Source organism: Oryx dammah, unplaced genomic scaffold (genome assembly GCF_014754425.2).
Source record: "Oryx dammah isolate SB20612 unplaced genomic scaffold, SCBI_Odam_1.1 HiC_scaffold_11163, whole genome shotgun sequence".
NCBI lineage: Eukaryota > Metazoa > Chordata > Mammalia > Artiodactyla > Bovidae > Oryx > Oryx dammah.
In genome coordinates, this window is record NW_024080556.1 from 4,705,266 (window position 1) to 4,732,097 (window position 26,832).

General features: G+C 37.5%; 1 protein-coding gene across 1 annotated transcript in view; it reads left to right on the forward strand.

Annotated features, from left to right (window-relative positions):
- LOC120860689 (fibrocystin-L-like) overlaps positions 1-26,832 on the forward strand; it is a 177,416-nt gene that overhangs the window by 75,234 nt on the left and 75,350 nt on the right. Inside the window, exons 28-46 of the mRNA XM_040236441.1 lie at positions 256-366; positions 1,625-1,789; positions 2,717-2,838; positions 5,213-5,345; positions 7,018-7,213; positions 7,330-7,472; positions 7,967-8,071; positions 8,775-8,963; positions 9,726-9,896; positions 10,444-10,670; positions 11,573-12,557; positions 15,038-15,286; positions 15,972-16,121; positions 20,504-20,678; positions 21,949-22,105; positions 22,499-22,655; positions 23,869-23,948; positions 24,409-24,538; positions 25,944-26,073. Of these exons, the coding sequence (XP_040092375.1) occupies positions 256-366; positions 1,625-1,789; positions 2,717-2,838; positions 5,213-5,345; positions 7,018-7,213; positions 7,330-7,472; positions 7,967-8,071; positions 8,775-8,963; positions 9,726-9,896; positions 10,444-10,670; positions 11,573-12,557; positions 15,038-15,286; positions 15,972-16,121; positions 20,504-20,678; positions 21,949-22,105; positions 22,499-22,655; positions 23,869-23,948; positions 24,409-24,538; positions 25,944-26,073 (3,775 nt within the window). The remainder of the gene's footprint in view (positions 1-255; positions 367-1,624; positions 1,790-2,716; positions 2,839-5,212; positions 5,346-7,017; positions 7,214-7,329; positions 7,473-7,966; positions 8,072-8,774; positions 8,964-9,725; positions 9,897-10,443; positions 10,671-11,572; positions 12,558-15,037; positions 15,287-15,971; positions 16,122-20,503; positions 20,679-21,948; positions 22,106-22,498; positions 22,656-23,868; positions 23,949-24,408; positions 24,539-25,943; positions 26,074-26,832) is intronic.

Consider the following 26,832-nt stretch of genomic DNA (forward strand, 5'->3'; position numbering starts at 1 on the left):
TCCATACTTTGAGTCAGATAATTCTCTCCACTAATCTCTATCAACACACAAATTCCAAACATGAAGCAATGTGCAGTAATAAAATGGGAAAAAAATACCATTGCTAAATAAATGTCTTTTTTCTCTGCTTGCTTAAAGGTTTATTATTTATATATTTTAGAAGGTAGGGTCATTTTCCTCCGAAATATCTGATTTCAAGCAACAGATTCTATGTTTTGTCATTTTAATATTGTCATTTATATTTATCATTTTCAGGGTCCTATGAAGAAAGCACAATTCTAACCATCTCAGGTTCAGGATTTTCTCCTAGTTCATCTGTCTCAGTCTCAGTTGGGCCAGCAGGTTGCTCTCTTCTTTCTCTGAGTGGTAGGTTCTTTTAAAATGATTATTTTTGAGTCTAACTGTTTTTCTATAAGAGAAAATAGAATCAAAGAGCAGTGTTACAATAATAATTTGCCTACAGAGTTCCTTTGTGGTCATGAAATTGGGAAAGTCCTCTAGATAAATACCTTATCTTTTTAATCTTTGGTTATAACCACAGACTAATTCTTGCACTGTTGTGTAGTACCTCTATCCATAACAGATGATTTTTGTTCTTTTTCCCCTCATGAAGAGATTATACGAAATCTTTCCTTCTTTGCTATGTCTCTGGAACACAAAAACACATAGATTGCTGCTCTGATATTCCATGATGCCCTCTGCTCATGCTTTGAAAATGTCACATTAGTCATAGCAAGAGGCCATAGCCATCTTCCTGGACTTAATAGTCCAGAAGAACCTCTACACATTAATATAGAACTTAAATATCATTGATACTTTCTACTCATGGAAATGAGGAACATAACTATTTATTTACCTAAAAATTCTCTTTCATGATCCTAGTTATTTTCCTTAATTTTAGTAAGTTTAGATTATATAAGCAAATTCATCTTCTGTATCATTTAAGTCTTTTTCCTTTGCATCACGTGGCATGGGGATCTTAGTTCCCTGACCAGGTATCAAACCTGTGCCTCCTGCCTTAGAAGCACAGAGTCTTAACCACCGGACCCCCAGGGAAATTCCTCATTTAAATTGCTTTAAATGTGCATCTTCTATGGATTCTTGAGACCTAATATCCAATATTATTATATTATATATAACAATAACAATGATGGTGATGATGTGCACTGTACTATAAATACATATATACTGTTCTAAATGAAGAATAGGTTTTTTCACTTAGTTTTTGATTGCTTTTCTTGTTGAAACCTAGTATTTTACTCAGTTTGTGACATAAACAATTTATTGGACCAAAATCTTTAAATTATTGATATAAATTACCTTATATATTAGGATTTAAAATTGTTATTATCATAACTTTTTTTGCCACAGTAGTACTCAGGAGCAAATTGTTTACTCTGCCCTCATTCTTATTTTACCTTACTCTTTTTCTGGGAGGGTCTGATTCATAGCATTAGGTAGATTGTAAAGGTTTTCCTCCCATTAATATATGAGTAGTTTTCTTCAGATATGTTTCTTTGGAATATAAAAATGAAGGCCACTTTTATTTTTGCAAACATAAAATTTCAGTAATTTTATACAACAGAAACATTTCTTGACCATTTTCTTCTTCTTTTATCACAAGAAAATGAGATCAAATGCCAGCTTCTGAACGGAAGTGCTGGACATTTCCCCGTTGCTGTGTCCATCGCTGATGTTGGACTAGCATGGAATGTAGAGGAGAAGGGATTCCACTTCATTTATCAGAGTCAGATCTCACACATCTGGCCTGCTTCTGGAAGCCTCGCAGGTAACAGTTAATTGTTTCAAACAAAGGGAAATTGCCTATATTTCCATTATTCATTTCATGGAGCTATTTCTAGAACAGGGTGAAGGGAGAGGACTCCAAACCTTCCTCGTACAGAACAAAGGAAACACCTCATTCGGAAGGCACAGTGATTGCCTGGATGACTAATTCTTTTGTTTCTTATGAAGCACAAGTCAGGGTGACTGCTTCTACTACGTCTTAGGTTATTGAATTAATATCATCAATTATTACATGTTTCTATAATAAGCTCATTAATTATGTCAAGATAAGATTTATTAGTTATTATTCTGCTTACCAACTGCTCCATTTGTAATCACAGTCTCAGTGGAGCTACTTGACCCAGAAAAAGTTCCAGGAATAAATGGGGGAAAGGGAGGCTGATGCAGAAGATGAAAGAAAATAACGCATTTTTCCAGTCTTGCTTTATTTCTTTTGTGTTTTGTTTGCTTGTTTGTTTGATCATGCTTAGTTTTGGATTTTGTGCTTTGGTCTTGATCTTTTGGGTGTGTTCTGTGTTTATATTTTAGGTTATTTTTATTTTTGGGGGGTTTTTAATTTACTTAAAAATAATTCACTCTCATTTCCCACTAGTTGAATAAATACAAATAGCATAATTTCTGTTTAGGATGAAGAAGACATTATGGAAAATAGCAGTTGCTGCTAGTAATGTCCAGAAGCAAATGTTCGTTGCAAATATGTGTTATTTCATTCAGTCACCTAGCCCAGCCCCTTTACAATTCCAGACTCTGGAGCTCAGGCTATGTGGTCCTTGATGTACTTGCCAACCCATCTCTTGGATGATTAGACAATTCTTGAATGATGAGTTAGATTACTGCCAAAGTGTCTTTTTGTTATTGTTAATCTGTTGTGTTTTTGTTGTTACTTGATTTTGTGTTTTTACTAATGAAGGTGGTACTCTTCTGACTGTATCTGGATTTGGCTTTCATGAATATTCAAAGGTATTAATCGGAAATGAAACCTGCAATGTAATTGAAGGGGATTTGAATAAAATAACCTGCAGAACACCAAAAGTAAGGCATCCAGTTTTGGTCATTCTTTTCTAACTCTGAAATTGTGTGAATTAAGGGGCATCTCAGTAGAGGGTGAAACAAATGCCTTATTTACCTAATGAGTGCAGAGGTTCATTACGGTCTTTAAAATTAGTTCTTCAAACTTTTTTCTGCCGAGATCCAAATACAAAATATTATCTCCACAATCTAGATACTTAACATCATTGAGGAAGAGAGACACATAAACTAATGTTAAATGGTGTGTTTCATTTGAAATAATAGAAGTAAACACACAAGTGAAGATAAAATACAGTGAGGAGAGGATGTTGGGAAGAGTTTCATGAGCAGGTTCATGTCTTGTCAGAGGTGGAAGGATGATGAATGGGAGTTGACCAGGAAAATCCAAGGATGAAAAAATATACCAGTAATAAATAGTATACAAAATTCATGGAAGCAACTCTAGGCATTTTGGGTTTTTTAAAGGAATATATAAATACATTAAATGCCTTAAAGTTTCAGTTTGTTGACAAAACACACAAAATGTGAGTTTTCCCATGGAATTTTACATTTTAGGACCACCCATTGTTCCTCTATTTTTAAAAATAGTGTTTAAATTTAAACCAAAACTGTTTTACTTGCGGTGTGCAGAAAGTGAAGTTGCTCAGTCGTGTCCAACTCTTTGCGACCCCATGGACACCAGGCTTCTCCGTCCATGGGATTTTCTAGGCAAGAGTACTGGAGTGGGTTGCCATTTCCTTCTCCAGGGAACTTCCCAACCCAGGGATCGAACCCAGGTCTCCCACATTGTAGACAGACACTTTACCGTCTGAGCCAATAGGGAAGTCCTGTGTGCAGAAGGATGATTAATTAAGTCACTAATATCTAACTGTTACTGTAAAGTCACTTCGGTCATGTCCAACTCTGTGCAGCCCCATAGACGGCAGCCCACCAAGCTCCCCCATCCCTGGGATTCTCCAGGCAAGAACACTGGAGTGGGTTGCCATTTCCTTCTCCAGTGCATGAAAGTGAAAAGTGAAAGTGAAGTCAAAGTGAAAGTGAAGTCACTCAGTCGTGTCCGACTCTTTAGCGATCCCATGGACTGCAGCCAACCAGGCTCCTCCGTCCGTGGGATTTTCCAGGCAAGAGTACTAAAGTGGGGTGCCATTGCCTTCCCCGACTAATATCTAAGGCTATAGGCAATTAAGTGTATATATTATTATGTAGTTGATATGTGAAGTGAAAGTTGCTCAATCACGTCTGACTCTTTATGACCCCATGGACTGCAGCCTGCCAGGCTCCTTTGTCCATAGAATTCTCCAGGCCAGAATATTGGAGTGGGTAGCCATTCCCTTCTCCAGGGGATCTTCCAAACCCAGGGATCGAACCCAGGTCTCCCACATTGCAAGCAGATTCTTTACCATCTGAGCCACCAGAGAAGCCCAAGAATATTGGAGTGGATAGCCTATCCCTTCTCCAAGGGATCTTCCCGACCTAAGAATCAAATGGGGATCTCTTGCATTGCAGGTGGATTCTTTACCAGCTGAACTACTAGGGAAGCCCTGAGTTTGAGCATGTATTGGACTGAATGATGGAGATAAGAATTTGGGGGATATAGCAAATTAAAACTTCATTTAAATTATGTCATTCAGTTAAATACTGAGTGGGCACTAAGTAAATACTAGATGCTGGGAAACTGTTTCTCCTAATTGGGAATTGTATGCTGTATAGGTGCAAGCATCACATATTTTTCTTAGGTTTCAGTCTTGGATCCTGGAACCATGTTAACAAAAGATATAATAATGTCCTTTGTCCATGAAAAGGAATACATGTTTCATTCAAGCCTATTTTAAGAGCAAAAGACTCAAAAATTTTAGTATCATATGCTTTATTAATTAGAGAATCACTTGTCCAAACATTGAAGAACTCTGGGGAATCCAGTAATGTAGATGTGTTTGAATTGATCATCAGTTCAGTTCAGTTCAGTTCAGTCGCTCAGTCGTGTCCTATTCTTTGTAACCCCATGAATCACAGCACGCCAGGCCTCCCTGTCCATCACCAACTCCCGGAGTTCACCCAGACTCACGTCCATCGAGCCATCTCATCCTTTGTCATCCCCTTCTCCTCCTGCCCCCAATCCCTCCCAGCATTAGAAAACAACTATATCATATACCTTTATCTAAGAATTTAAACATATAACCTACATTTGCTACAATAACTTTCCTCCTTTGACATCACAACTTTCAAAGTATCTGGTAATTACTCTGATTCAATGACTTTGGGGAAAAAAATCTTTAAAGGTTTATTTTTGAGAGATTCTTTTTGCTTTTAGCCATTGAATTTCTGTATCTTAACATTTAGTATTTTCTAATTGTTTTATTTTTCCCTCTTGTTTCAGAAAATTGAGGGTACAGTTGATATTACAGTTATTACCAGTGGAGTTCAAGCCACAGCAAAAAATGCTTATAGTTATAGTTGTTTACAGACTCCAGTTATAACTGATTTTAGTCCAAAAGTACGGACAATACTGGGTAAGGAATTCTTCAATAAAATTAGTCATTTGATATATATGTGTATATCCAGTGCATTGGACAATATATGTATTTGTCTGATGCAGTGGACATGAACTTGAGCAAACTTCGGGAGATGGTGAGTGACAGGCCTGGCATGCTGCAGTCTATGCGATCACAAAGAGTTGGACGTGACTGGGTGACTGAACAGAACAGAACAGAATACATATATAATAATATATTTACATGTGCCATTTCTGGACAGGCTTTTGAAGCAGTTTCTCCTGCAGTTATGTTTCTTGAAGCAAAACCTGTCACGGGTTTTCTTTTTTAACCATGAACTGGTCTGTTTATCACTTAGAACATATTCAATAAGAAAAATTTAAATTAAAAAAAATTCTTTGCCATCTTCTTTTCCCTGTTAAACAACTGAACATGAGTTTTATCTCCCTCTGGCAGCTATCAATTCTTTCATTGATTTTCTTTTACCTCTGAAAGTGTACAGATCAGTTCAGTTCAGTCGCTCAGTCATGTCTGACTCTTTGCGACCCCATGAATCACAGCATGCCAGGCTACCCTGTTCATCACCAACTCCCGGAGTTCACTCAAACTCATGTCCATTGAGTCAGTGATGCCATCCAGCCATCTCATCCTTTGTCATCCCCTTCTCCTCCTGCCCCTAATCCCTCCCAGCATCAGAGTCTTTTCCAATGAGTCAACTCTTCGCATGAGGTGGCTAAGTATTAGAGTTTCAGCTTTAGCATCAGTCCTTCCAATGAACACCCAGGACTGATGTCCTTTAAAATGGACTGGTTGGATCTCCTTGCAGTGCAAGGGACTCTCAAGAGTCTTCTCCAACACCACAGTTCAAAAGCATCAATTCTTCAGCGCTCAGCTTTCTTCACAGTCCAACTCTCACATCCATACATGACCACAGGAAAAACCATAGCCTTGACTAGACGGACCTTTGTTGGCAAAGTAATGTCTCTGCTTTTCAATATGCTATCTAGGTTGGTCATAAGTTTCCTTCCAAGGAGTAAGCATCTTTTAATTTCATGGCTGCAATCACCATCTGCAGTGATTTGGAGCCCCCCAAAATAAAGTCTGACACTGTTTCCACTGTTTCCTCATCTATCTGCCATGAAGTGATGGGACCAGATGCCATGATCTTAGTTTTCTGAATGTTGAGCTTTAAGCCAACTTTTTCACTCTCCTCTTTCACTTTCATCAAGAGGCTTTTTAACTCCTCTTCACTTTCTGCCATAAGAGTGGTGTCACATGCATATCTGAGGTTATTGATATTTCTCCCGGCAATCTTGTCTCCAGCTTGTGCTTCTTCCAGCCCAGCGTTTCTCATGATATACTCTGCATAGAAGTTAAATAAGCAGGGTGACAATATACAGCTTTGACGTACTCCTTTTCCTATTTGGAACCAGTCTGTTGTTCCATGTCCAGTTCTCTCTGTTGCTTCCTGACCTGCATATAGATTTCTCAAGAGGCAGGTCAGGTGGTCTGGTATTCCCATCTCTTTCAGAATTTTCCACAGTTTATTGTGATCCACGCAGTCAAAGTGTTAGGATGTCCTAAATCCAATGAAAGATAAGAGATGAGTTGGTTTACTTAACATTCAAATTTTGCACTAGATAATACATGGACTCTTTTTTTTTAATTTTCTTTCCTTTTAAAATAATAGGAGAAGTTAATTTAATGATTAAGGGTTATAACTTTGGAAATGAACTGACACAATACATGGAGGTCTATGTTGGAGGTAAATCCTGCCAGGTCCTGCACCGGAACTTCACAGATATTAGATGCCTTTTGCCCAAGTTGTCTCCTGGAAAACATGATATCTGTGTTGAAGTCAGAAACTGGGGTTTCGCATCAACAAGGTATGGTAATTAGATATTCAATTATTTTCTCTTAAATGAATCATGTCCTAAGTAGAGTTAAGCAACATGACCCCATGGAAGGCTCCTCAAAATAGCTGTTAATTTTTCTTTTGCAGAGACAAGTTAAGTGCTTCTATACAGTATATATTGGAAGTGACCAACATGTTTCCACAGAAAGGCTCCTTATATGGTGGAACTGAAATCACTATAATGGGTTTGGGATTCAGCACGATCCCAACTGAGAACACTGTGCTTTTAGGTAATAATTTCATCCTATTATATTTCTTATCTTAAAGGATGTGCTGTGGGTGCTGAATTATTACACAAATACTCTCTGTCATGGAAGCTTCATATTTTCTATTAATGTATAAAAGGTTAAGTGTATTTGGTTAGCTGGTAAAAAAGAAATTAACTGTTTTTTATTTCGATAGTTTGTTATTGCTTTCAGTTGCTCAGTTGTGTCCAACTCTTTGCAACCCCATGGATTGGAGCACTCCCGGCTTCACTGTCCTTCACCATCTTCAATAAATAGTCTGAATATTTAATGTGTATCAGACACTTTAAATGAGAGGTCTCTGTTCTAAAACTAATCGGTACTCAAACATAATTACTATCAGAAAAAAGTACCAAAGATCCTACTTGTGTAATTGGAGCTTTTGTAGGGTTTGACTGTCTACTACTTATGGTTCATCTCTGTATTTTTCAAAAACTATTTGAGAAAATGTTTTTTTCCCCCATCTTCATTCTTTCCAGGGTCCTTCCCTTGCAATGTGACATCATCATCAGAAACTGTCATAAAATGTGTTCTACATTCAACAGGGAATGTATTCAGAATTACCAACAATGGGGAAGATTCAGGTATAAGATGGCCTTTATATGTTGTAAATAATGGAGGCATGTTACCTTGGAATTAGATTTTTACTTACAATACTTCAGAGTATTCAGAGCATAAGTATTGTTATTTCTTTGTATAATTTGTTTATAGTTTGTGTAGAATTTATCCATTTGACATAGGGGGCCACATATAGTATGAATCAGTGGTAGACTTGAGTCTAAGAAGGCTAGGTTTAAAATTTCCAAGTTCAGGAATTGCCATTTGGTTTTATTGCCATACAGAACCTTCTGAATTACTATAGTTTGTTTCCCACTGTGGCTTTCTAAATAAATATCCAAATTGAAATTATGTAGAATTTTGCATGCCTCAATGCCTGAGAAAATTTTTGAGTTTAAAGAATTGATCATAGCTTTTAAAAATAACCCCATGTGATATTTCTGAACAATTTTGTTTATTGACTCCGATTTTTTGCAAATTGTCTCTTAGTCATCAGTTTTGAAGTTGTGTGATTTATTTTTTCCTTAGCTTCACATTATCTCACTTTCCATTATTTCTGTTTATTTTTATTATGTGTTTGAGTTAGACACATAAAATTTTTATAATGTTAACTGAAATTTTTTTCACTAGTGGCTATATAAAAAGGCAATATTTTCAAAGATAGTTATTAAGAATTTTTCCTACTTTTCCTTTTTTCTTTAAAAAAAAATATGACTTAATTGCTCCCAGTACATGGATTAGGTTATGCCTGGTCACCATCAGTCTTAAATGTATCTGTGGGAGACACAGTGGCATGGCTTTGGCAAGCACATCCATATCTCAGGGGAATAGGATACAGCGTTTTCTCTGTCTCCAGTCCTGGAAGTGTAATTTATGATGGAAAAGGATTTACCAACGGAAGAGAAAAATCTGCATCAGGTATGTTTCCACTTTGCTGCATTTTGCGTCGTTTCTTTTTCCCAAATATACTAAAAATAAATTTGTTTAGATTTAAAATACTTTTGCATAAATAATATATACAAATACAGGATATGGTTTAGTTGACATTTTATTGTTATCACAAAATACTTCAAATTTATAAAATATTCTTAATGAATGCCTGCAAGGTATTTTGTACATCATAGTTGAGTTTTGATATCAGATATATCTCTTTTCATTCTGAAATAATCAACCAGAAAAATATATTGAAACAAACAAAATACAAAGAAGACTGAAGTATGTGTTTTAATGATGCCAATCTGGTAGCAAGTAATGAATTTCTGTTGATTGAAATCAGCTTTAAAGTCAGTCTTCCAGGACAACTTAGAGTACAATGTGCCCTTTAGACTGCCCATTTTGTTCTTCATGTGAGGCAGCTTGAACTTCTTATTCATGAACTATTTTTCATTGCCTGTTGAGTTTTTCTGTAGGAGTCAGTAAGTTATGCCAGATATCACATGTTTTTTTCTAGAAAAACTAATGCTGGCTCTTGCCTTTATGGAATAGAATTTCATTATACAGGATGGCTCTTTTATAGCCATTTTATGGTCTTTTGATAGTCATTTCCTTACTACTTCTGTTGAAATATCATATGCTTAAAAACCTGTCATCTGTATGTACGTTTGAAGGATCATTTCAAATTTATTTTCAAAGATGCATTAATTGCTTATATTTATTATGTACAATCTCATTTTATGGCAGGTTCATTTTCTTACCAGTTTACTTCACCTGGAATCCATTATTACAGCAGCGGGTATGTTGATGAGGCTCACTCCATTTTTCTCCAAGGAGTCATTAACGTTTTACCAGCTGAAACCAGTCACATTCCCCTGCACCTGTTTGTGGGGGGCACTGAAGCCACATATGCTCAGGGTAAGAAGGTTAAAGGTGGAAACCCTGTCCCTTCAGTTAAAGATGGAAACCCAGGGTGTATGCAGTCTTTCTGAAGTAGGAGGCAGATGACTGGCTCTGACCGTCTCTTACTAGCTGCACGACCTTGAATAGGTCAGGACTGCTCTGAGGCTAGCATTTATTCTATAAAATGAGGATCATGTTAATATTGTCCTGCCAATCTGCAGAATCCTCATGTGCCTCAAATGAGATGTAATATGAAAAAGTTCTGATACTCTGTGAGTGTCTGAAAATATATTAAAATGTGAGATAATGTTATTATTTTATTTTCCCCATAGGATCTGGCCTTAGAGAAATTGAAAATTTAATTTTATATTCACTCTTAACCATATCATCTTTGTCCAGGTCTTTTAACTTTGCAGTGCCTGGGGCTCCTCTTGTCGTTTGAAAAATAAAAAGGATTTACCAGAATATAAACCACCATCATCAAAATAGAGTAATGTAGCCTGAAAACAGTTCTTGTTTTAGAATTTTATCCATGACTTACAAGCAGTTCTTTTGTTTAAAGGCAGACCTGTGAGTTTGCACTTGGGGAGCTCTGTGGCAGGCTGCCAAGCAAGAGAACCCCTGTGTGGCTTGAACAGTACCAGGGTTGAAACTTCAGAGAGATTGCTCTTTGAGCTTTCAAGTTGTCTTTCCCCATCTATAAGCCACATTAGTCCATCCATCGGAACAGTAAATGAATTGATAACAATTACTGGACGTGGCTTCAGTAATCTCACATGTGCTAATAAGGTAAGACTATAAAGATCTTCTTTTTACTTCTGTATTTGCATACAAGGAAGATGTTTCATCCATAACCTCATAGTTTAATTTATAGCAGCTCAATTGCGATATAATTCATATACCATACAATGCATTTATTTAATGTGCAAAATTCAGAAGCTTTTAGTATATTCACAGAGTTGTGTATCCATTACTGTGGTCAATTTTAGAATATTTTCATTACTCCAAAAAGGAACCCCATGACCGTTAGATATTATCCACAACCCCTCCATACCTCTAGCCCTCCCTAGACAACCATGAATCCTTCTGTCTCTGTGGATTTGCCTATTGTGAATATTCTTATAAATAGAATCATAGAATATGTGATCATTTGTGACTAGTTGTATTCACTAAGCATAGCGTTTTCAAGGTTCATCCACGATGTACCATGTAGCAGTACTTCATTTCTTTTTCGGCTGATAATATTCCATTGCATAAGGTATACAGTTTATTTATCCACCCATTTGTTCATGGATATTGGGGTTCTTTTCACCTTTATGGCAATTATCAATAATGTAGCTATGAATATTTGTGTATGGTCATAGTTTAGGTTTTTTTAAAATATTTTTTTATTTATTTGGCTGCTCTGAGTCTTAGTTGTGGCATGTGGGATCTAGTTTCCCAACCAGGAATCAAACCCAGGCCTCCTGCACTGGGAGCCCAGAGTTCCAGCCACTGGACCACCAGGGAAGTCCTCATAGTTTAGTTTTAAGGTTAATCTAAAATATACCTTAATCAGTCTCCCAAATTAATTTTATGAATAAAAAGTTTTCACATGATCAATTTTTTCAAATTTAGTCATTGCTAATACAAAATTTAAGTTCATGCTAGAGTAATGTATTGACTTGTTCATCTGTTCATTTTACTTTCAGGTTAAAATTGGTAGCTATCCCTGTGTTGTAGAACAAAGTAGTAACAATGCCCTTGTGTGTCATATTGACCCTCAAAACTCAATGGATGTTGGCATTAGGGAAATTGTCACAGTAACTGTCTACAACCTGGGCACTGCCATCAACACACTGTCCAGTGAATTTGATAGGCGGTTTGTACTTCTGCCAAACGTCGACATGATATCACCAAATGCAGGGTCAACTACAGGAATGACCAAAGTGACCATAAAAGGCTCTGGATTTGCAGTTTCTTCTGCTGGTGCACAAGTCCTGATGGGTCATTTTCCATGTAGAGTTCTGTCAGTGAATTATACAGCCATTGAATGTGAAACATCTCCTGCACCCCAACAGCTTGTGAAAGCAAATCTCCTAATCCACGGGGTGCCTGCTCAGTGTCAGGGGAACTGCAGCTTTTCCTACTTAGAAAGCATTGCTGTGTTTGTAACAAGAATCTTCCCAAACTCTCTCCAAGGATCTGAAAAAGTTCTTATTGAAGGGGAAGGTTTTGGCACTGTCTTGGAGGACATTTCTGTTTTCATTGGAAACCAACAGTTCAGAGCAGTTGATGTTAATGAAAATAACATCACTGTTCTCATGACTCCCCTTCCGGCTGGACTTCATTCTCTTAGTGTGGTGGTGGGAACAAAGGGCTTGGCTCTGGGAAACTTGACTGTCAGCAGCCCCGCAGTAGCATCTGTCACCCCGACTTCTGGAAGCATTGGGGGTGGAACTACTCTGATGGTCACAGGAAATGGCTTCTCTCCAGGCAACACCACAGTCACTGTTGGGGATGAACCTTGTCAAATTCTTTCTGTCAATTCCAGTGACATCCACTGCCGTACCCCGGCAGGGACAGCTGGAAGGGTCAGTGTGAAGATCTCTGTGAATGCAGTCACGTACCCACCTCTGTCATTTATGTATGCCTTGGAAGATACTCCACTTCTCAAAGGAATTGTCCCAAGTACAGGTACTCCAAGACCTGCCTTTTGGGTGTCTTGATATAATATGATCAGTAATATTTGTTAGCATAGAATTGAAATAATGTTTACAAATGATTATTAAGATTGTTTTTAGACAATACCTCTTAATCAATATGTGGGATTTGAGTTCTGTAAAGTCTCTGTTTTGTGATTATTTTTTGTGTATTCTTGGGCTTCCCTGGTGGCTCAGATGGTAAAGAATCTGCCTGGAATGTGGGAGACCTGGGTTTGATTCCCAGGTCTGGAAGATTCCCTGGAGGAGGGCATGGCAACCCACTCCAGGATCCTTGCCTGGAGAATCCCCATGGATAGAGGAGCCCATGAGGTCACAAAGAATCATACACAACTGAGCAACTAAGCACAGCACATAGTGTCTACTTTGTGATTATTCTTGTACATTCTTGAGATCATAATTGTAGTGAAATTCCCACTTCTATTTTAAAACAAAATCCCCATGAACTTGAACTAATTTTGAAATGAGGAAGAAATAGATGGATATCTATGGATAAAACTGGTCATTAGTTTGTGTCATTGGTGTTGATACAGCACAGGAAATATCTGTTAAAATTCATAAGTAGTCATTCTTTTGTTTTCATGAAACTTCAGTTGATTATCAACACAACAAAATTCTTCTTAAGGGAGTAATTGGCCCATTCAGATGGAAAAAATATTATAAAATAATATTTACTTAATTATTGGTGTGAGTTGTTTTTCTAAGCTAAGAATAGATGGAGTGGCTTCTTGATCCTTTGTCACCGTGCTGTGCTGTTTCTGATCATCTTCAAGCTGTTGGAATGCTTATGATCTATGTAATGAATTCTGGAGAGGCAGCTATAGTCTCATGGATGAGAACATGGCCTAGATACCTGGGTTCACATCTTCTCTGTTCTACTTTTCAGTGGTGAAACTTTGGATAAATTTCTTAAAATATCAGATTCCTTATACATGCAGATACCTTTCTCATAAGGTTATAGAAGTTCATTCATATAATGCAACTTAAAAGTTCCTTTAATAAAGAACTTATTAAATGTTGGCCTTTAAAAAAAAGTCTTTGTTAGTTTACAGTGTCATGGGTAAGATGTATTCTCTGCTTTCAAGAAGCTTGCTATTGAAATTTTCTGTTAGCCATCAGGTTTTCTCATTTAGAATTTTAAAAAGTAAATATTAGCAATAACAATGGCATCAGTTCAGCTCAGTTCAGTTCAGTCGCTCAGTCGTGTCCAACTCTTTGCGACCCCATGAATCACAGCACGCCAGGCCGCCCTGTCCATCTCCCCCATATATTTATAATCATTGCAAATGAAGAACTAGATATTGACATACGCTCCTTATTTCCATGAACCATTTCTGTCTCATCTCACTTTGAATGTATCTTTGAAAGCAGCATATCTGAAGATAGAAGAGACTTGTAGACAAGTGAGAACTGAGCTATTTTATTTACTGAAGAGACAAGGAATAGATCGTTCTTAGAACAGTGCTTCCATTTGAAAAGTGCAAATACCAGACAAGATTAAAACTTTTAAGACCTTAAAACATTGTAAATCTTATATCCTAAAACTATTCTTAACATGAAAGATCTCAGTAATATCTATGGTCTTTAAAATGACAACTTACATTTCAGTGATGCTTACTATGATCAATTATATGGTTATTTTTACTATCACTAGTTGAATTAAAAATCAACTACTACTTGGTGATTCTGCATTTGTAACAAGTTATGTTGATTAATATCTATTCACTTATTATTTAGGTATATAAGTATGTATTTGGATGACCTGTGAAAAATTCCATGTGTGTAATGCACTCAGTGCTTTTTGTCAAAAGAAGGAAGGAAGGGAACAGAAAGATTGAAATACTTTATTACAGTTTCATTTTTTCAAGGCATTAGCATCAACATTCATCTATGTCTTTAATTCCTTATTTCTGTGTTGATTATCTTACACCTAATTGTTTATATATCATGATTTGTTTATCAAGTCATGCATATTGAAAATATCTGAGTGAAGAAAAAATAGTTCATTCCTCAGAAGGGTTGCAAATGTCAAGAAAGTACCAAAAGTTTTACAAAATAAGTTTCATCGCTGACATATACTCTAACCCACCACCCACTGCTCAGGGATTCATTTCATCTTTCAGGCATTCGTCCTTCCTTCCTAACTCTAGATCTTGTCTATTTTATTCCCTCTTTTCCATTAATCTGAATTATGAGTAACTTATAACTTCCATCTGTAGAATGGACAAATGCACTGGAAAATAATAAACACTGATATAAATATCTTAGGATACCAAAGACTGCAATGAAATTATAGCCAAAATATGTATGACATGTATTGTTTCTTAGTTTTAAAATACTAGATATACTTTTGTTTATGTAGGTGAATAGGTATATCTTTAAATGCATGTCTAAGTATTAGAGTTTAGGTATATATATGTATAGGATAGATAATGGACTGTCTTTCTTTTTAAGGTCCTCCTGAAACTGAAATTCAGATCACTGGATCTAATTTTGGTACTGACATCTTGGAAATTTCGGTGATGATAAGTAGCACGCAGTGTAGTGTGACCAAGGTCAATGATACTGTGTTGCAATGCATTGTTGGAGATCATGCTGGTGGCACTTTTCCTGTCACGATGCATCATAAAACAAAAGGCTTCGCCATATCTACAGTTGTATTTAAGTACCCACTTACTATTGACAGTATTCATCCAAGCCAAGGTAAGCATGAATGTGCCAGAGCCTGGAAATATTTTACATTGTTTCAGTAAACACTTATTTAGAAAGAAACATATTTTTCCAACCCTGCTAAAATGTATAGCTCCTTAGCACATTAAAATATTTTTGTTTATGTATCAAGTAAAGAAGCATGCAAGGGTATCCATCATTTCAAAATATTTGTTTAATGCCTATATTTCTCTTCATGCTATAGAATATATTTAAATTTTAATACTATTGAAAATGTCCAGATTATATGTGGAAATGTTTTAAAAAAACATGTTTAAATATCACTGACATATAATTATGTCTACATAAATAAATATCTTTTTCTGTTTGAAATATTTTAGTGGTTAAAAACCTTAAGAAATTATAACCAATGTACTTTTAACTAAAATAGTAATTTTACATTTGTGTTTTGACTACTCAAATTCTTTGTGACATTTCTATTAAATAAAATTGAAATTCCTAGAAGTAATTTAAATAAATGACTAAATGCGACATTTACTCAGTGAGGGGTTTAAAACACTACAATCAAAAGAGATTCTGTTGCAATAGTATAAAAATTTCCAGTTCTAAGAATCTTTTCATTTAATGAAAGTAGCTTCCATTTCAGGTGTTAAATATATGTACAGATGAGGTTTTCTTTTCATTAACTTTGTCTTTCCTTCTTATATGTCTTCACTAGGGAGCTTTGGTGGTGGTCAGACCATAACTGTGACAGGCACTGGGTTTAATCCACAAAATTCAGTTGTGTTAGTGTGTGGCTCAAAATGTGCAATCGACAAACTGAAATCTAATCGCACAACATTATTATGTGACATTCCACCAAGTAATGGTAAGTAGTCCCCTGGAGGAAAGCATGGCAGCACACTCCAGTTTTCTTGCCTGGAGAATCCCATGGACAGAGGAGCCTGGCAAGCTACAATCCATAGGGTCGCACAAAGTCAGACATGACTGAAGCAACTTAGCATGCACGAACAGTCAGAAAAAGAATGGCAGTCTTTGAGAACTGTTTTATAGAGATCAGTCAGAGTTTCTTTTTTTTCAAGGTTTAGTGTTCATTAGGGTAACTGAATCAATTTTATGAATTTCCTGATTTTCAGCAGTTTCTTCAGAATTTTGTTTTCTACCCTTGTGTATTTCCAAGATTCATGTTATCTGAGTTAAACTGAATTGTTTGTAACAAATTGCAATTTTTTGGTTTATTACATAAGGAGCATACCAAATGGAAAACAAGTTTTTAGTACCTATTGGAATATTAGCTTTTCCTTAAAGTTAGGATAGTGTCTTCTCCAGGGGATCTTCCCGACCCAGGGATTAAACCCAGGTCTCCTGCATCAGAGGCAGACGCTTTAACCTCTGAGCCACAAGGGAAGCCCGTATATGGTACAGTTTAGTTCAGTTCAGTTGCTCAGTTGTGTCCAACTCTTTGCGACCCCATGAATCGCAGCACACCAGGCCTCCCTGTCCATCACCAACTCCCAGAGTTCACTCAGACTCACGTCCATCAAGTCAGTGATGCCATCCAGCCATCTCATCTTCTGTCATCCCCTTCTCCTCCTGCCCCCAATCCCTCGCAGCATCAGAGTCTTTTCCAAAGAGTCAACTCTTCACATGAGGTGGCCAAAGTACTGGAGTTTCAGCTTTAGCATCATTCCCTCCAAAGAATTCCCAGGGTTGATCTCCTTCAGAATGGACTGGTTGGATCTCCTTGCAGTCCAAGGGACTCTCAAGAGTCTTCTCCAACACCACAGTTCAAAAGCATCAATTCTTCAGCGCTCAGCCTTCTTCACAGTCCAACTCTCACATCCATACATGACCACTGGAAAAACCATAGCCTTGACTAGACGGACCTTAGTCGGCAAAGTAATATCTCTGCTTTTCAATATGCTATCTAGGTTGGTCATAACTTTTCTTCCAAGGAGTAAGCATCTTTTAATTTCATGGCTGCAGTCACCAGCTGCAGTGATTTTGGAGCCCCCCAAAATAAAGTCTGACACTGTTTCTACTGTTTCCCCATCTATTTCCCATGAAGTGATGGGACCAGATGCCATGATCTTCCTTTTCTGAATGTTGAGCTTTAAGCCAAGTTTTTCACTCTCCACTTTCACTTTCGTCAAGAGGCTTTTTAGTTTCTCTTCACTTTCTGCCATAGGGGTGGTGTCATCTGCATATCTGAGGTTATTGATATTTCTCCTGGCAATCTTCATTCCAGCTTGTGTTTCTTCCAGTCCAGCGTTTCTCATGATGTACTCTGCATAGAAGTTAAATAAGCAGGGTGACAATATACAGCCTTGATGCACTCCTTTTCCTATTTGGAACCAGTCTGTTGTTTCATGTGCAGTTCTAACTGTTGCTTCCTGACCTGCATACAGATTTCCCAAGAGGCAGGTCAGGTGGTCTGGTATTCCCATCTCTTTCAGAATTTTCCACAGTTTATTGTGATCCACACAGTCAAAGGCTTTGGCATAGTCAATAAAGCAGAAATAGATGTTTTTCTGGAACTCTCTCGCTTTTTCAATGATCCAGCAGATGTTGACCTATGGTACAGTATACCACATATATAGTATATATGTATATACATATATATATTGTGTATATATATATACATATATATATAGTATAATGTTATGAAGGAAGTGAATTCTGATAATTCATTGCCAAGATGACAACCCAGGCTGTGTTTCTGAGCAAGTTATTCAACCTCCCAGTGCTTTGGTTGCTTCCTCTGTAAAAGGAAAATAATTAGCCTAAATATTGTGAGGCTTGATAAGCCAATGTGTGTAAAGTGGATAGAATGATATCCAAAACAGGATCCGTGACTTGCTATTATTATTACTCTTATTTATTTTGAAATTTTTAAAATTATTTGTTTACTTTTGGCTGCACTGGGCCTTCGTTGCTTTTTGCGCAGGCTTTCGCTAGTTGGGGCCATCAGGGGCCGCTCTTCCTTGCGGCGCACAGGCTTCTCATTGCGGTGGCTTCTCTTGCTGTGAGCACAGGCTGTAGGAGCACACGGGCTCAGTAGTGTGGTGCACGGGTTTAGTTTCCCTGCAGCGCGTGGAATCCTCCCAGACCAGGGCCAGAACCCATTTCTCCTGCATTGACAAGTGGGTTATTAACCAGTAGACCACCAGGGAAGTGCACTCTTACTTATTTTTATCTAATGGTTAAAAGCCCTCCCTTTAAGGAGCCCCTGAAGCTGGTTTTAGAAAAGGCAGGGGAACCAGAGAACAAATTGCCAACATCCGCTGGATCATCGAAAAAGCAAGAGAGTTCCAGAAAAACATCTATTTCTGCTTTATTTACTATGCCAAAGCCTTTGACTGTATGGATCACAATAAACTGTGGAAAATTCTGAAAGAGATGGGAATACCAGACCACCTGACCTGCCTCTTGAGAAATCTGTATGCAGGGCAGGAACCAACAGTGAAAACTGGACATGGAACAACAGACTGGTTCCAAATAGGAAAAGGAGTACGTCAAGGCTGTATATTGTCACCCTGCTTATTTAACTTATATGCAGAGGACATCATGAGAAATGCTGGGCTGGAAGAAGCACAAGCTGGAATGAAGATTGCCGGGAGAAATATCAATAACCTCAGATATGCAGATGACACCACCCCTATGGCAGAAAGTGAAGAGGAACTAAAAAGCCTCTTGATGAAAGTGAGAGTGGAGAGTGAAAAACTTGGCTTAAAGCTCAACATTCAGAAAATGAAGATCATGGCATCTGGTCCCATCACTTCATGGGAAATAGATGGGGAAACAGTGGAAACAATTACAGACTTTATTTTGGGGGGCTCCAAAATCACTGCAGCTGGTGACTGCAGCCATGAAATTAAAAGACGCTTACTCCTTGGAAGGAAAGTTATAACCAATCTAGATAGCATATTGAAAAGCAGAGATATTACTTTGCCAACAAAGGTCCATCTAGTCAAGGCTATGGTTTTTCCTGTGGTCATGTATGGATGTGAGAGTTGGACTGTGAAGAAGGCTGAGCGCTGAAGAATTGATGCTTTTGAACTGTGGTGTTGGAGAAGACTCTTGAGAGTCCCTTGGACTGCAAGGAGATCCAACCAGTCCATTCTGAAGGAGATCAACCCTGGGATTTCTTTGGAGGGAATGATGCTAAAGCTGAAACTCCAGTACTTTGGCCACCTCGTGTGAAGAGTTGACTCTTTGGAAAAGACTCTGATGCTGCGAGGGATTGGGGGCAGGAGGAGAAGGGGATGACAGAAGATGAGATGGCTGGATGGCATCACTGACTTGATGGACGTGAGTCTGAGTGAACTCTGGGAGTTGGTGATGGACAGGGAGGCCTGGCGTGCTGCAATTCATGGGGTCGCAAAGAGTTGGACACGACTGAGCGACTGAACTGAACTGAATTTGTTCTACCACCGTCATCTCAGCTAAGTGATTCAACTCCTTTCTGCTTCAATTTGTCCAGCTATTGAAAAAGCTAATATTAACCCTATTGTGAAGTTTAAATATCTGATATCTTAAGTACACAACCAACTTTAATTATCTAGCAAAATTTAAGAAGAACCAAAGAGAATAATACAGATGAATAAGGGATATGGTTTATATATAAACTTCTTTTAAGCATTAACAAAATTTGATGAAGATTTTCTAAACATTTTTGCTTCTTCTGATTTCTTAAAGAATATTTAAGAAAATGTAACATTTTGTGACTTGGCTTGTTTATCATTCTAACATCAGAGTTGGTATTCTGATTGTTTTTTTTTTAATGCAGCAATGCTATCAAAATCTGTCAAGATTTGTTTGCCTTAACACGAGCTCTGCTTCTTTTTTCAACATTTTTTGATTGCATTGCTGTAGTTTTTCTGTCTCTTACCTTGCTTTTAACTGCCATTCCTTGCCATTGTCAGCGCACCTGCTGTGAGTGGCTCTTTGTTCCTTCCTCTCTAATTTGCAGTGTTGAATCCTCTAGGACTGGAAAACTGAACAGGCAGGTTTGTAGAATCATCTATAGCAAGAGGCTCTGAGGAAGGACCTAAGGATTTTTCCTCTGGTGATAATGTACATTTATTTTGTGAGGTTTTTGACTGTTGCTAGACATCCTTTTTAACTCACATATAGCCAGTGAAAGTGACTTTGGGGAAGGAAGGTGTTATTGAAAATATTTGGGGGTTTTGGACATGAGTAAGGGCCTCATGGCAGAACTGAACTCAGTTTGATGTCCTCCTATCACAGGGAGGGGACCCGAGCAAGCCTGTGAAGTGAGTGTGGTCAACGGGAAGGATTCCTCTCAGTCCATGGCTACTTTTACATACAACATGTCAATGACGCCATTCATCACCAAAATAGCTCCCAAGAGAGGCAGTACAGCAGGGGGCACCAGACTTACAGTCTTGGGATCAGGCTTCAGGTACTGTCTTCACATTACACGCACATGAGTGTGTCTTTCCAGACTCAAGCCATTACATCTGCTTTTTCATGTGCCAGGACACTGTTTAAATATAGTCAAATAATGTGTATCCGGAGAAGGAAATGGCACCCTACTGCAGTATTCTTGCCTGAAATGCCATGGACAGAGGAGCCTGGAGGCCACAGTCCATGGAGTTGCAAAATAGTCAGACACCATTTCGTGACTAAACAACAAACAACAATGTGTCCCTGGGTTTCCAGGTGGCACAGCGCTAAAGAATCCACCTGCCAGTGCAGGAGCGGCAAGAAACACGGGTTTGATCCCCTGGGTCGGAATGAGGAGGGAATGGAAACTCGAGCCTGGCGGGCTACAGTCCATGGGGTCGCAAAGAATCGAACGCAACTGAGCAACTGAGCACTTACAGTGTGTACCCATCTGCTGAAAAGCCACACGACTATTTACTGACTGCATACTCTGTGTCAGAAACCTTTCTACTCCATAGAATCTTCCTGGCTTACCTTCATAGATATTTTTAAATCCCGTTTTATGGTTAGAAAACTAAAAGAAGATACTGATTTTCCCCATATCCTAGTAACATCACAAGTATAAATCACTTTCCTGTTATGCTTTCCCCCAAATCTCATTTCCAACCATCATCCGCTTCATTGGTTAAATGAAACATCTCTTCAAGCACCAGATCCATTTCATTGTAACTATTTAGATTCCTTCTTTCTAAACATGTTCATTATTTTGGCTCAAACTTTTGTACTGCACTGCCATCATCCTTCAAGTAGTTAAGGCTGACTTCAAAACCCCAGATCATTTAAATCATAGCAGGCAAAGCTAATTCCTCACATACTTATAACTACATTGGACTTGCACTTTTACACAGTGGTTAAGTCCCAAAGTCTGTGAATATGGCAAAAATGTCAGCTAGACAAAATGATCACAGAAAGTCACTTATTAAAGTGCCATTTGGGAGAAGAATGTAGAATCTCTCAATAATTTGAACCCAAGCATTTTTTCTCCAATGCTGCAGAACTTGCTAGTTTAAATAGTTTTATTTCCCAACCTCTTAATCTCTTTGTTTACTGTTTTCTCAACAAATATTTTAAAGTTTTACTACTGAAAAAAGTGTCAGTCTGCACTTTGATAGCTCATGGGGTAAGATCATTATTTTTACAATAATACAAATAATAGGGTTTGTCAGTGTGACCTAGAAACTTGAGAAAAACATCAATGTTTTGTTTTCCTCCTTTATACTTTACAGTGAAAATGTAGAGGATGTTCTCGTTACTGTAGCTGAAGCCACATGTGATGTTGAGTATTCCAACAAGACATGTATCATCTGCGTGACAAATGCCCACTCTCCTTCAGGGTGGGCTCCAGTCCATGTCAGCATCAGAAGCACCGGCCTGGCCAAACGGGTAACAGTGCTGTGGCACAGAGTAGCCTCAGCTGTAGAAAAACTAGCCTTATGGGAAGTGAAGTCACTAGTAATGGACTTTTTACTTTGTTAATTTCTCCAAAAAATAACTGAGATGTGATTATAATAAATTTAAAGTAGGGTTTTTTTTTTACTTATTACTAAAATGTTTATAATTTCAGACTTCTGATTATTCTGGGTTGCAGGTAGTTAGTAATAGATTTTTTGTTTTTTATTATTGTGAAATGAATCAACTGGCAGCTCTAATGTATTTAAAGTAGGTTACACTTTATTATTAATGAAGATGTCCATTGTCTTAGATTTCTTCATTTTGAGAAATTCAATAATGAAATCTCTGAATTAAATTTTTTAAGTCTCTTGTGTTCTATTACAGGCTAATGCTGACTTCCTGTATGTGGACACTTGGTCCTCCAACTCCTCATGGGGAGGAAAATCTCCCCCAGAGGAAGGCTCCCTAGTTGTTATTACAAAAGGACAGATAATTTTGCTGGATCAAAATACCCCCATCCTAAAAATGTTGCTTATTCAAGGTAAATTTCTGAAAATCTGTTTCTAAGACTCTGCCTATGAAATGGTTCTGTGAGGTTAATTTAATCAAGATTCATGATTATGAACATCCACAGTTATATCATGTTTCAAATTCAGAGTGTAGTGTTGAATTTATTAAATTGAGTGTTATTATCCATTTGTTGTTATGAAATTATTTATTGTGTTGCCACCAGAATGTTTTTAATAAAATATAATAGAAAATATCAGAGTGTACCACATTGATGTGGGTAAGCATGTTTTTTAAAGTTAAATATTTCTTAAACTTTTGTTTCAATAACTGTGAGTGTTTGTGTGTGTATATGTGTAAGTGAATTCACATGGAGTGAATTAAACAAAATAGTATTTCCTATTTAGAAAAACTAGTATAGTGGGTCCTGGGGATTGTAAAAACCATGGAGATTTGTTAAATTCTATACTAAATGACCCCCTCTTGCTCCTCTTGGATGTCAGATTGTGGTTTAACCTTTGCCTGTGAACCTGCTTTCAACTGTTACCCAAAGTTCTCTCTGCTTCTTAATACTCTATTTTTAATACAGAAAATTAAATAACCAGAACTGTTACAATTGTGTATAAAAGAAAGAATGATTGGCAAGAATAAAATACTTGGAGCTTTAATATATAAAGCTTTGCCATAATCAGCTTAGCTAATCAAAGACCTTTGCATTTTGTTTTTGTTTCAAATCCTGGTATAATAGTGGTGTTTCACTTCTTTGAAGTTAATAACTATTGAACATTTGAACAAGTGAAGTTTTACTGTCCACAAATCTACATCAGTCTCTTAAAAAATGTATCCCAGCACATTCTTTAATTATGCTAATCATAGGCTATAGCTATTGCTGGTGCAAATTAGTGGATAGAAGTTCGGTGCTAATGTTAACATTATAGTACTTTCTATAAAAAGTATTTTTCTTTTCTTTCAATATTTTGTTCTTAATTTAAATTTGAGGTCCTGTGTTTGTAGAACTAGAAACTGTAGTTGCACTATTTAGTAGGATTTAAAATAACAAATGATCAAGGGAAAATAATCTGGCTTGTGGTTTGATTTTACTTCATATTGCCAAAGAACTGAAGTGAAGTTACCTGCATAGTGATAGCAGATAGGAATAAGAAATCAAATTTTTAATGTATAATTTAATAAATAGCTTTTAATATGAATTTTTCTTGTAATATATTTCAAAATTGTATGGTTTTTAGGTGGAACTCTAGTATTTCATGAAGCTGACATTGAACTCCAGGCAGAAAATATTCTAATTACAGATGGAGGCATTCTGCAGGTATATGAGTAACTTATTGATAACCTCTCTCCATTTCTTCTTAAAATATCATGTGTGAAATGGACAGTTAATTATGCTATACTCTCACCAGTTTATCTTCTTGTAGATCTCAGTTCTTAGCATAAAGTCTTTTTTTCTGGGTTGTAAAAGTTTCCCAGAATATTTTTGTGCTTTTAATGCAAAGACAAAGCATACTTTCAGAGAGCAGAAATTTAAATAGTGCAAAAAAATATTACCTCTGAGCTGTATGTGGCCAAAGTCAATCAGTATACTTTCCGAAGGTCTGACACAGTGTATTTGACTGACTAGAAAATGTAAGGTTTAACTGTCTCTCCATACTGAGAATGGAGTAATCCATTCTCAAAAGAGGGGAGAGTAGGAAGGAATTTGCTCTTGGGTGCTTACAATCGTGGCTAATGAGTTTCAGCTTTTTGAGTGATGCTCGTGAAATCCCTTGCAGGTTGGGACAGAAGCAGCTCCATTTCAACACAGGGCAGTCATTACCTTGCACGGGCACCTGAGGTCTCCTGAACTCCCAGTATATGGCGCCAAAACGCTGGCAGTGAGGGAAGGAATCCTGGATCTGCATGGTATGGCTCAGGGAACTGGTCCAGGAGAGACTAGCCAAGAAGCCAGAGATAATCCTCCTGATAACTCTCTAAATGCAGCCTTGCCAAGCTTCTCCTGTCTTTATGTATTCTCTCTTTATACCCTTTATCTCTTCCCTCCTTCACACAGGCCAGGTCAGCCCCTACAGACCACCAAGACGCACAACCAAGGTCACTCCTGGAAAGCCCTTCTGTCACATTGTTTGCCTAATTTAGCACTTGAGACAGTCCATATTGATTGTTTTCTTTATTCATCTTATCTGAATAGAAAAGCATTAAGTCTGGAAGCAAAAATTGTCATGTCTTCCATTTGTATTTTAAAATGGGCTCTTTCTAACATACAACTAGAAATTTATAGTTGCACTTTTCTGTAACTACATTCTGGAAAAATATCAGCAAATAAAAATTATTGTAATCCTGTTTGTGGTGTCAGGGTAGCATTGTTTAAAGGAAGTATGGTGTGAACCTTTTTATATGAAGTCTTCTCTATTGTAATGTGCATGCATGCTAAGTCACTTCAGTCGTGTCTGACTCTGTGTGACCCTATGGACTGTATGTAGCCCACTGGGCTCCTCTGTCCATGGGATTCTCCAGGCAAGAATACTGGAGTGGGCTGCCATGCCTTCTTCCAGGGGATCTTCCCAACCCAGGAATCAAGCCCACATCTCTTATGTCTCCTGCATTGGCAGGTGCGTTCTTTACCACTAGTGCCACCTGGGAAGCCCTCTCTATTGTAATAATCTACTTCTTTTATAAGTTTATAATATATAAACATGATACCCGATTATGACCATATATGTCCTGCACTAGGCTAAATATATACACTAATGAAATTTTCAGAAATTTACACATTTCATTTGTCTCCAGATTATCAATTTAAGCAACTCCTATCAACAAAGACAAAGGTAATAGGCCTCTGCCCATGTTATCAATGTATGCCTCTGGCCATTTTATCAAGAGTATCATACTATTCTGGGGAAGAAAATGGCTACCCGCTCCAGTGTTCTTGCCTGGGAAATCCCATGGACAGAGGAGCCTGGTGGCTACAGTCCATGGGGTCACAGAGAGTTGGACATAAATGGCAAAATGATGCCATTTATACTGAGTTTACATAAAGGAGATTTTCATAAATGAAATATATCATTGCAGAAGGACTTTTACAAAATGTGGAGGCCCATATGTGTTATTACAAATGTGACTGTTACTTTTATAAAGCAAGCACTCTAAATGTGTGTTTTTTTTTTTTTTTTGAGAAAGGTATAAGATGCTAAGTTAAAATGAATCTTCTCAAAGTTATACAATCCAGGAGATTAAAATGCATAAAACTCTTAGTATTCCAGAAGACATACCTGAGGAAACTCTCAGTTGGTTTGTGTGTTGGCTCCAGGTCTGCCTGTTCCTGTGATCTGGACTCGGTTGGCTCATACTGCAAAGGCAGGGGAACGGACTTTGATTTTACAAGAAGCAGTAACATGGAAACCAGGAGATAAGATTGTAATTGCAAGCACAGGACACAGGTATGATGGATCTGATAAGTTTGATTTAGAGTAGAAATTTGTAACTGTGTAAAAAAGGTATGATTCAGGAGGTCCACAGCCATTTAATTTAAATTTGAAACCTCAAGTAAAGAAGCCTGGACAGCCAAATATTTACTTGCCAGATATTAACATTGAGTTGATCTCCAGCGTGAGTTTTTATTGACTGAATTTACCATAAGAAAAAGTATAAATATATACTACTAAAATATTTTAGTCGTTTTTCATTGTGCAGTTCCCACGTAAGATTTCATTTGACAAGAGCATTCTGCTATTAAAAGTTATTTGAAAGCCTCTGAGTGACGTCATGCAGACAGCAGTAAGTCAGAAAAACAAATACCATATATTAATGTGTAAATGTGGAATCTAAAAAGATGGTACAGATGATTTTTTTTTGCAGGGCAGGAATAGAGACGTAGACGTGGGAAATGGACATGTGGACAGAGTGAGGAAAGGGAGGGTGTAATAAACTGGGAGAGTAACATTGACATATATACATGACCACGTGTGGAACAGATGGGCTAGTGGGAAGCTGCTGTATAGCACAGGGGGCTCACCTCAGTGCTCCGTGATGACCTAGAGTGGGGAGGATGGGGGTTGGGGTGGGAGAGAGATTCAGGAAGAAGGGGATATATGTGTACTTATGGCTGATTCACACTGTACAGCAGAAATTAACACAACATTGAAAGCAATTATCCTCCAATTAAAATAAAAAAGAAAACCTCTCAGCTGATGTACTTC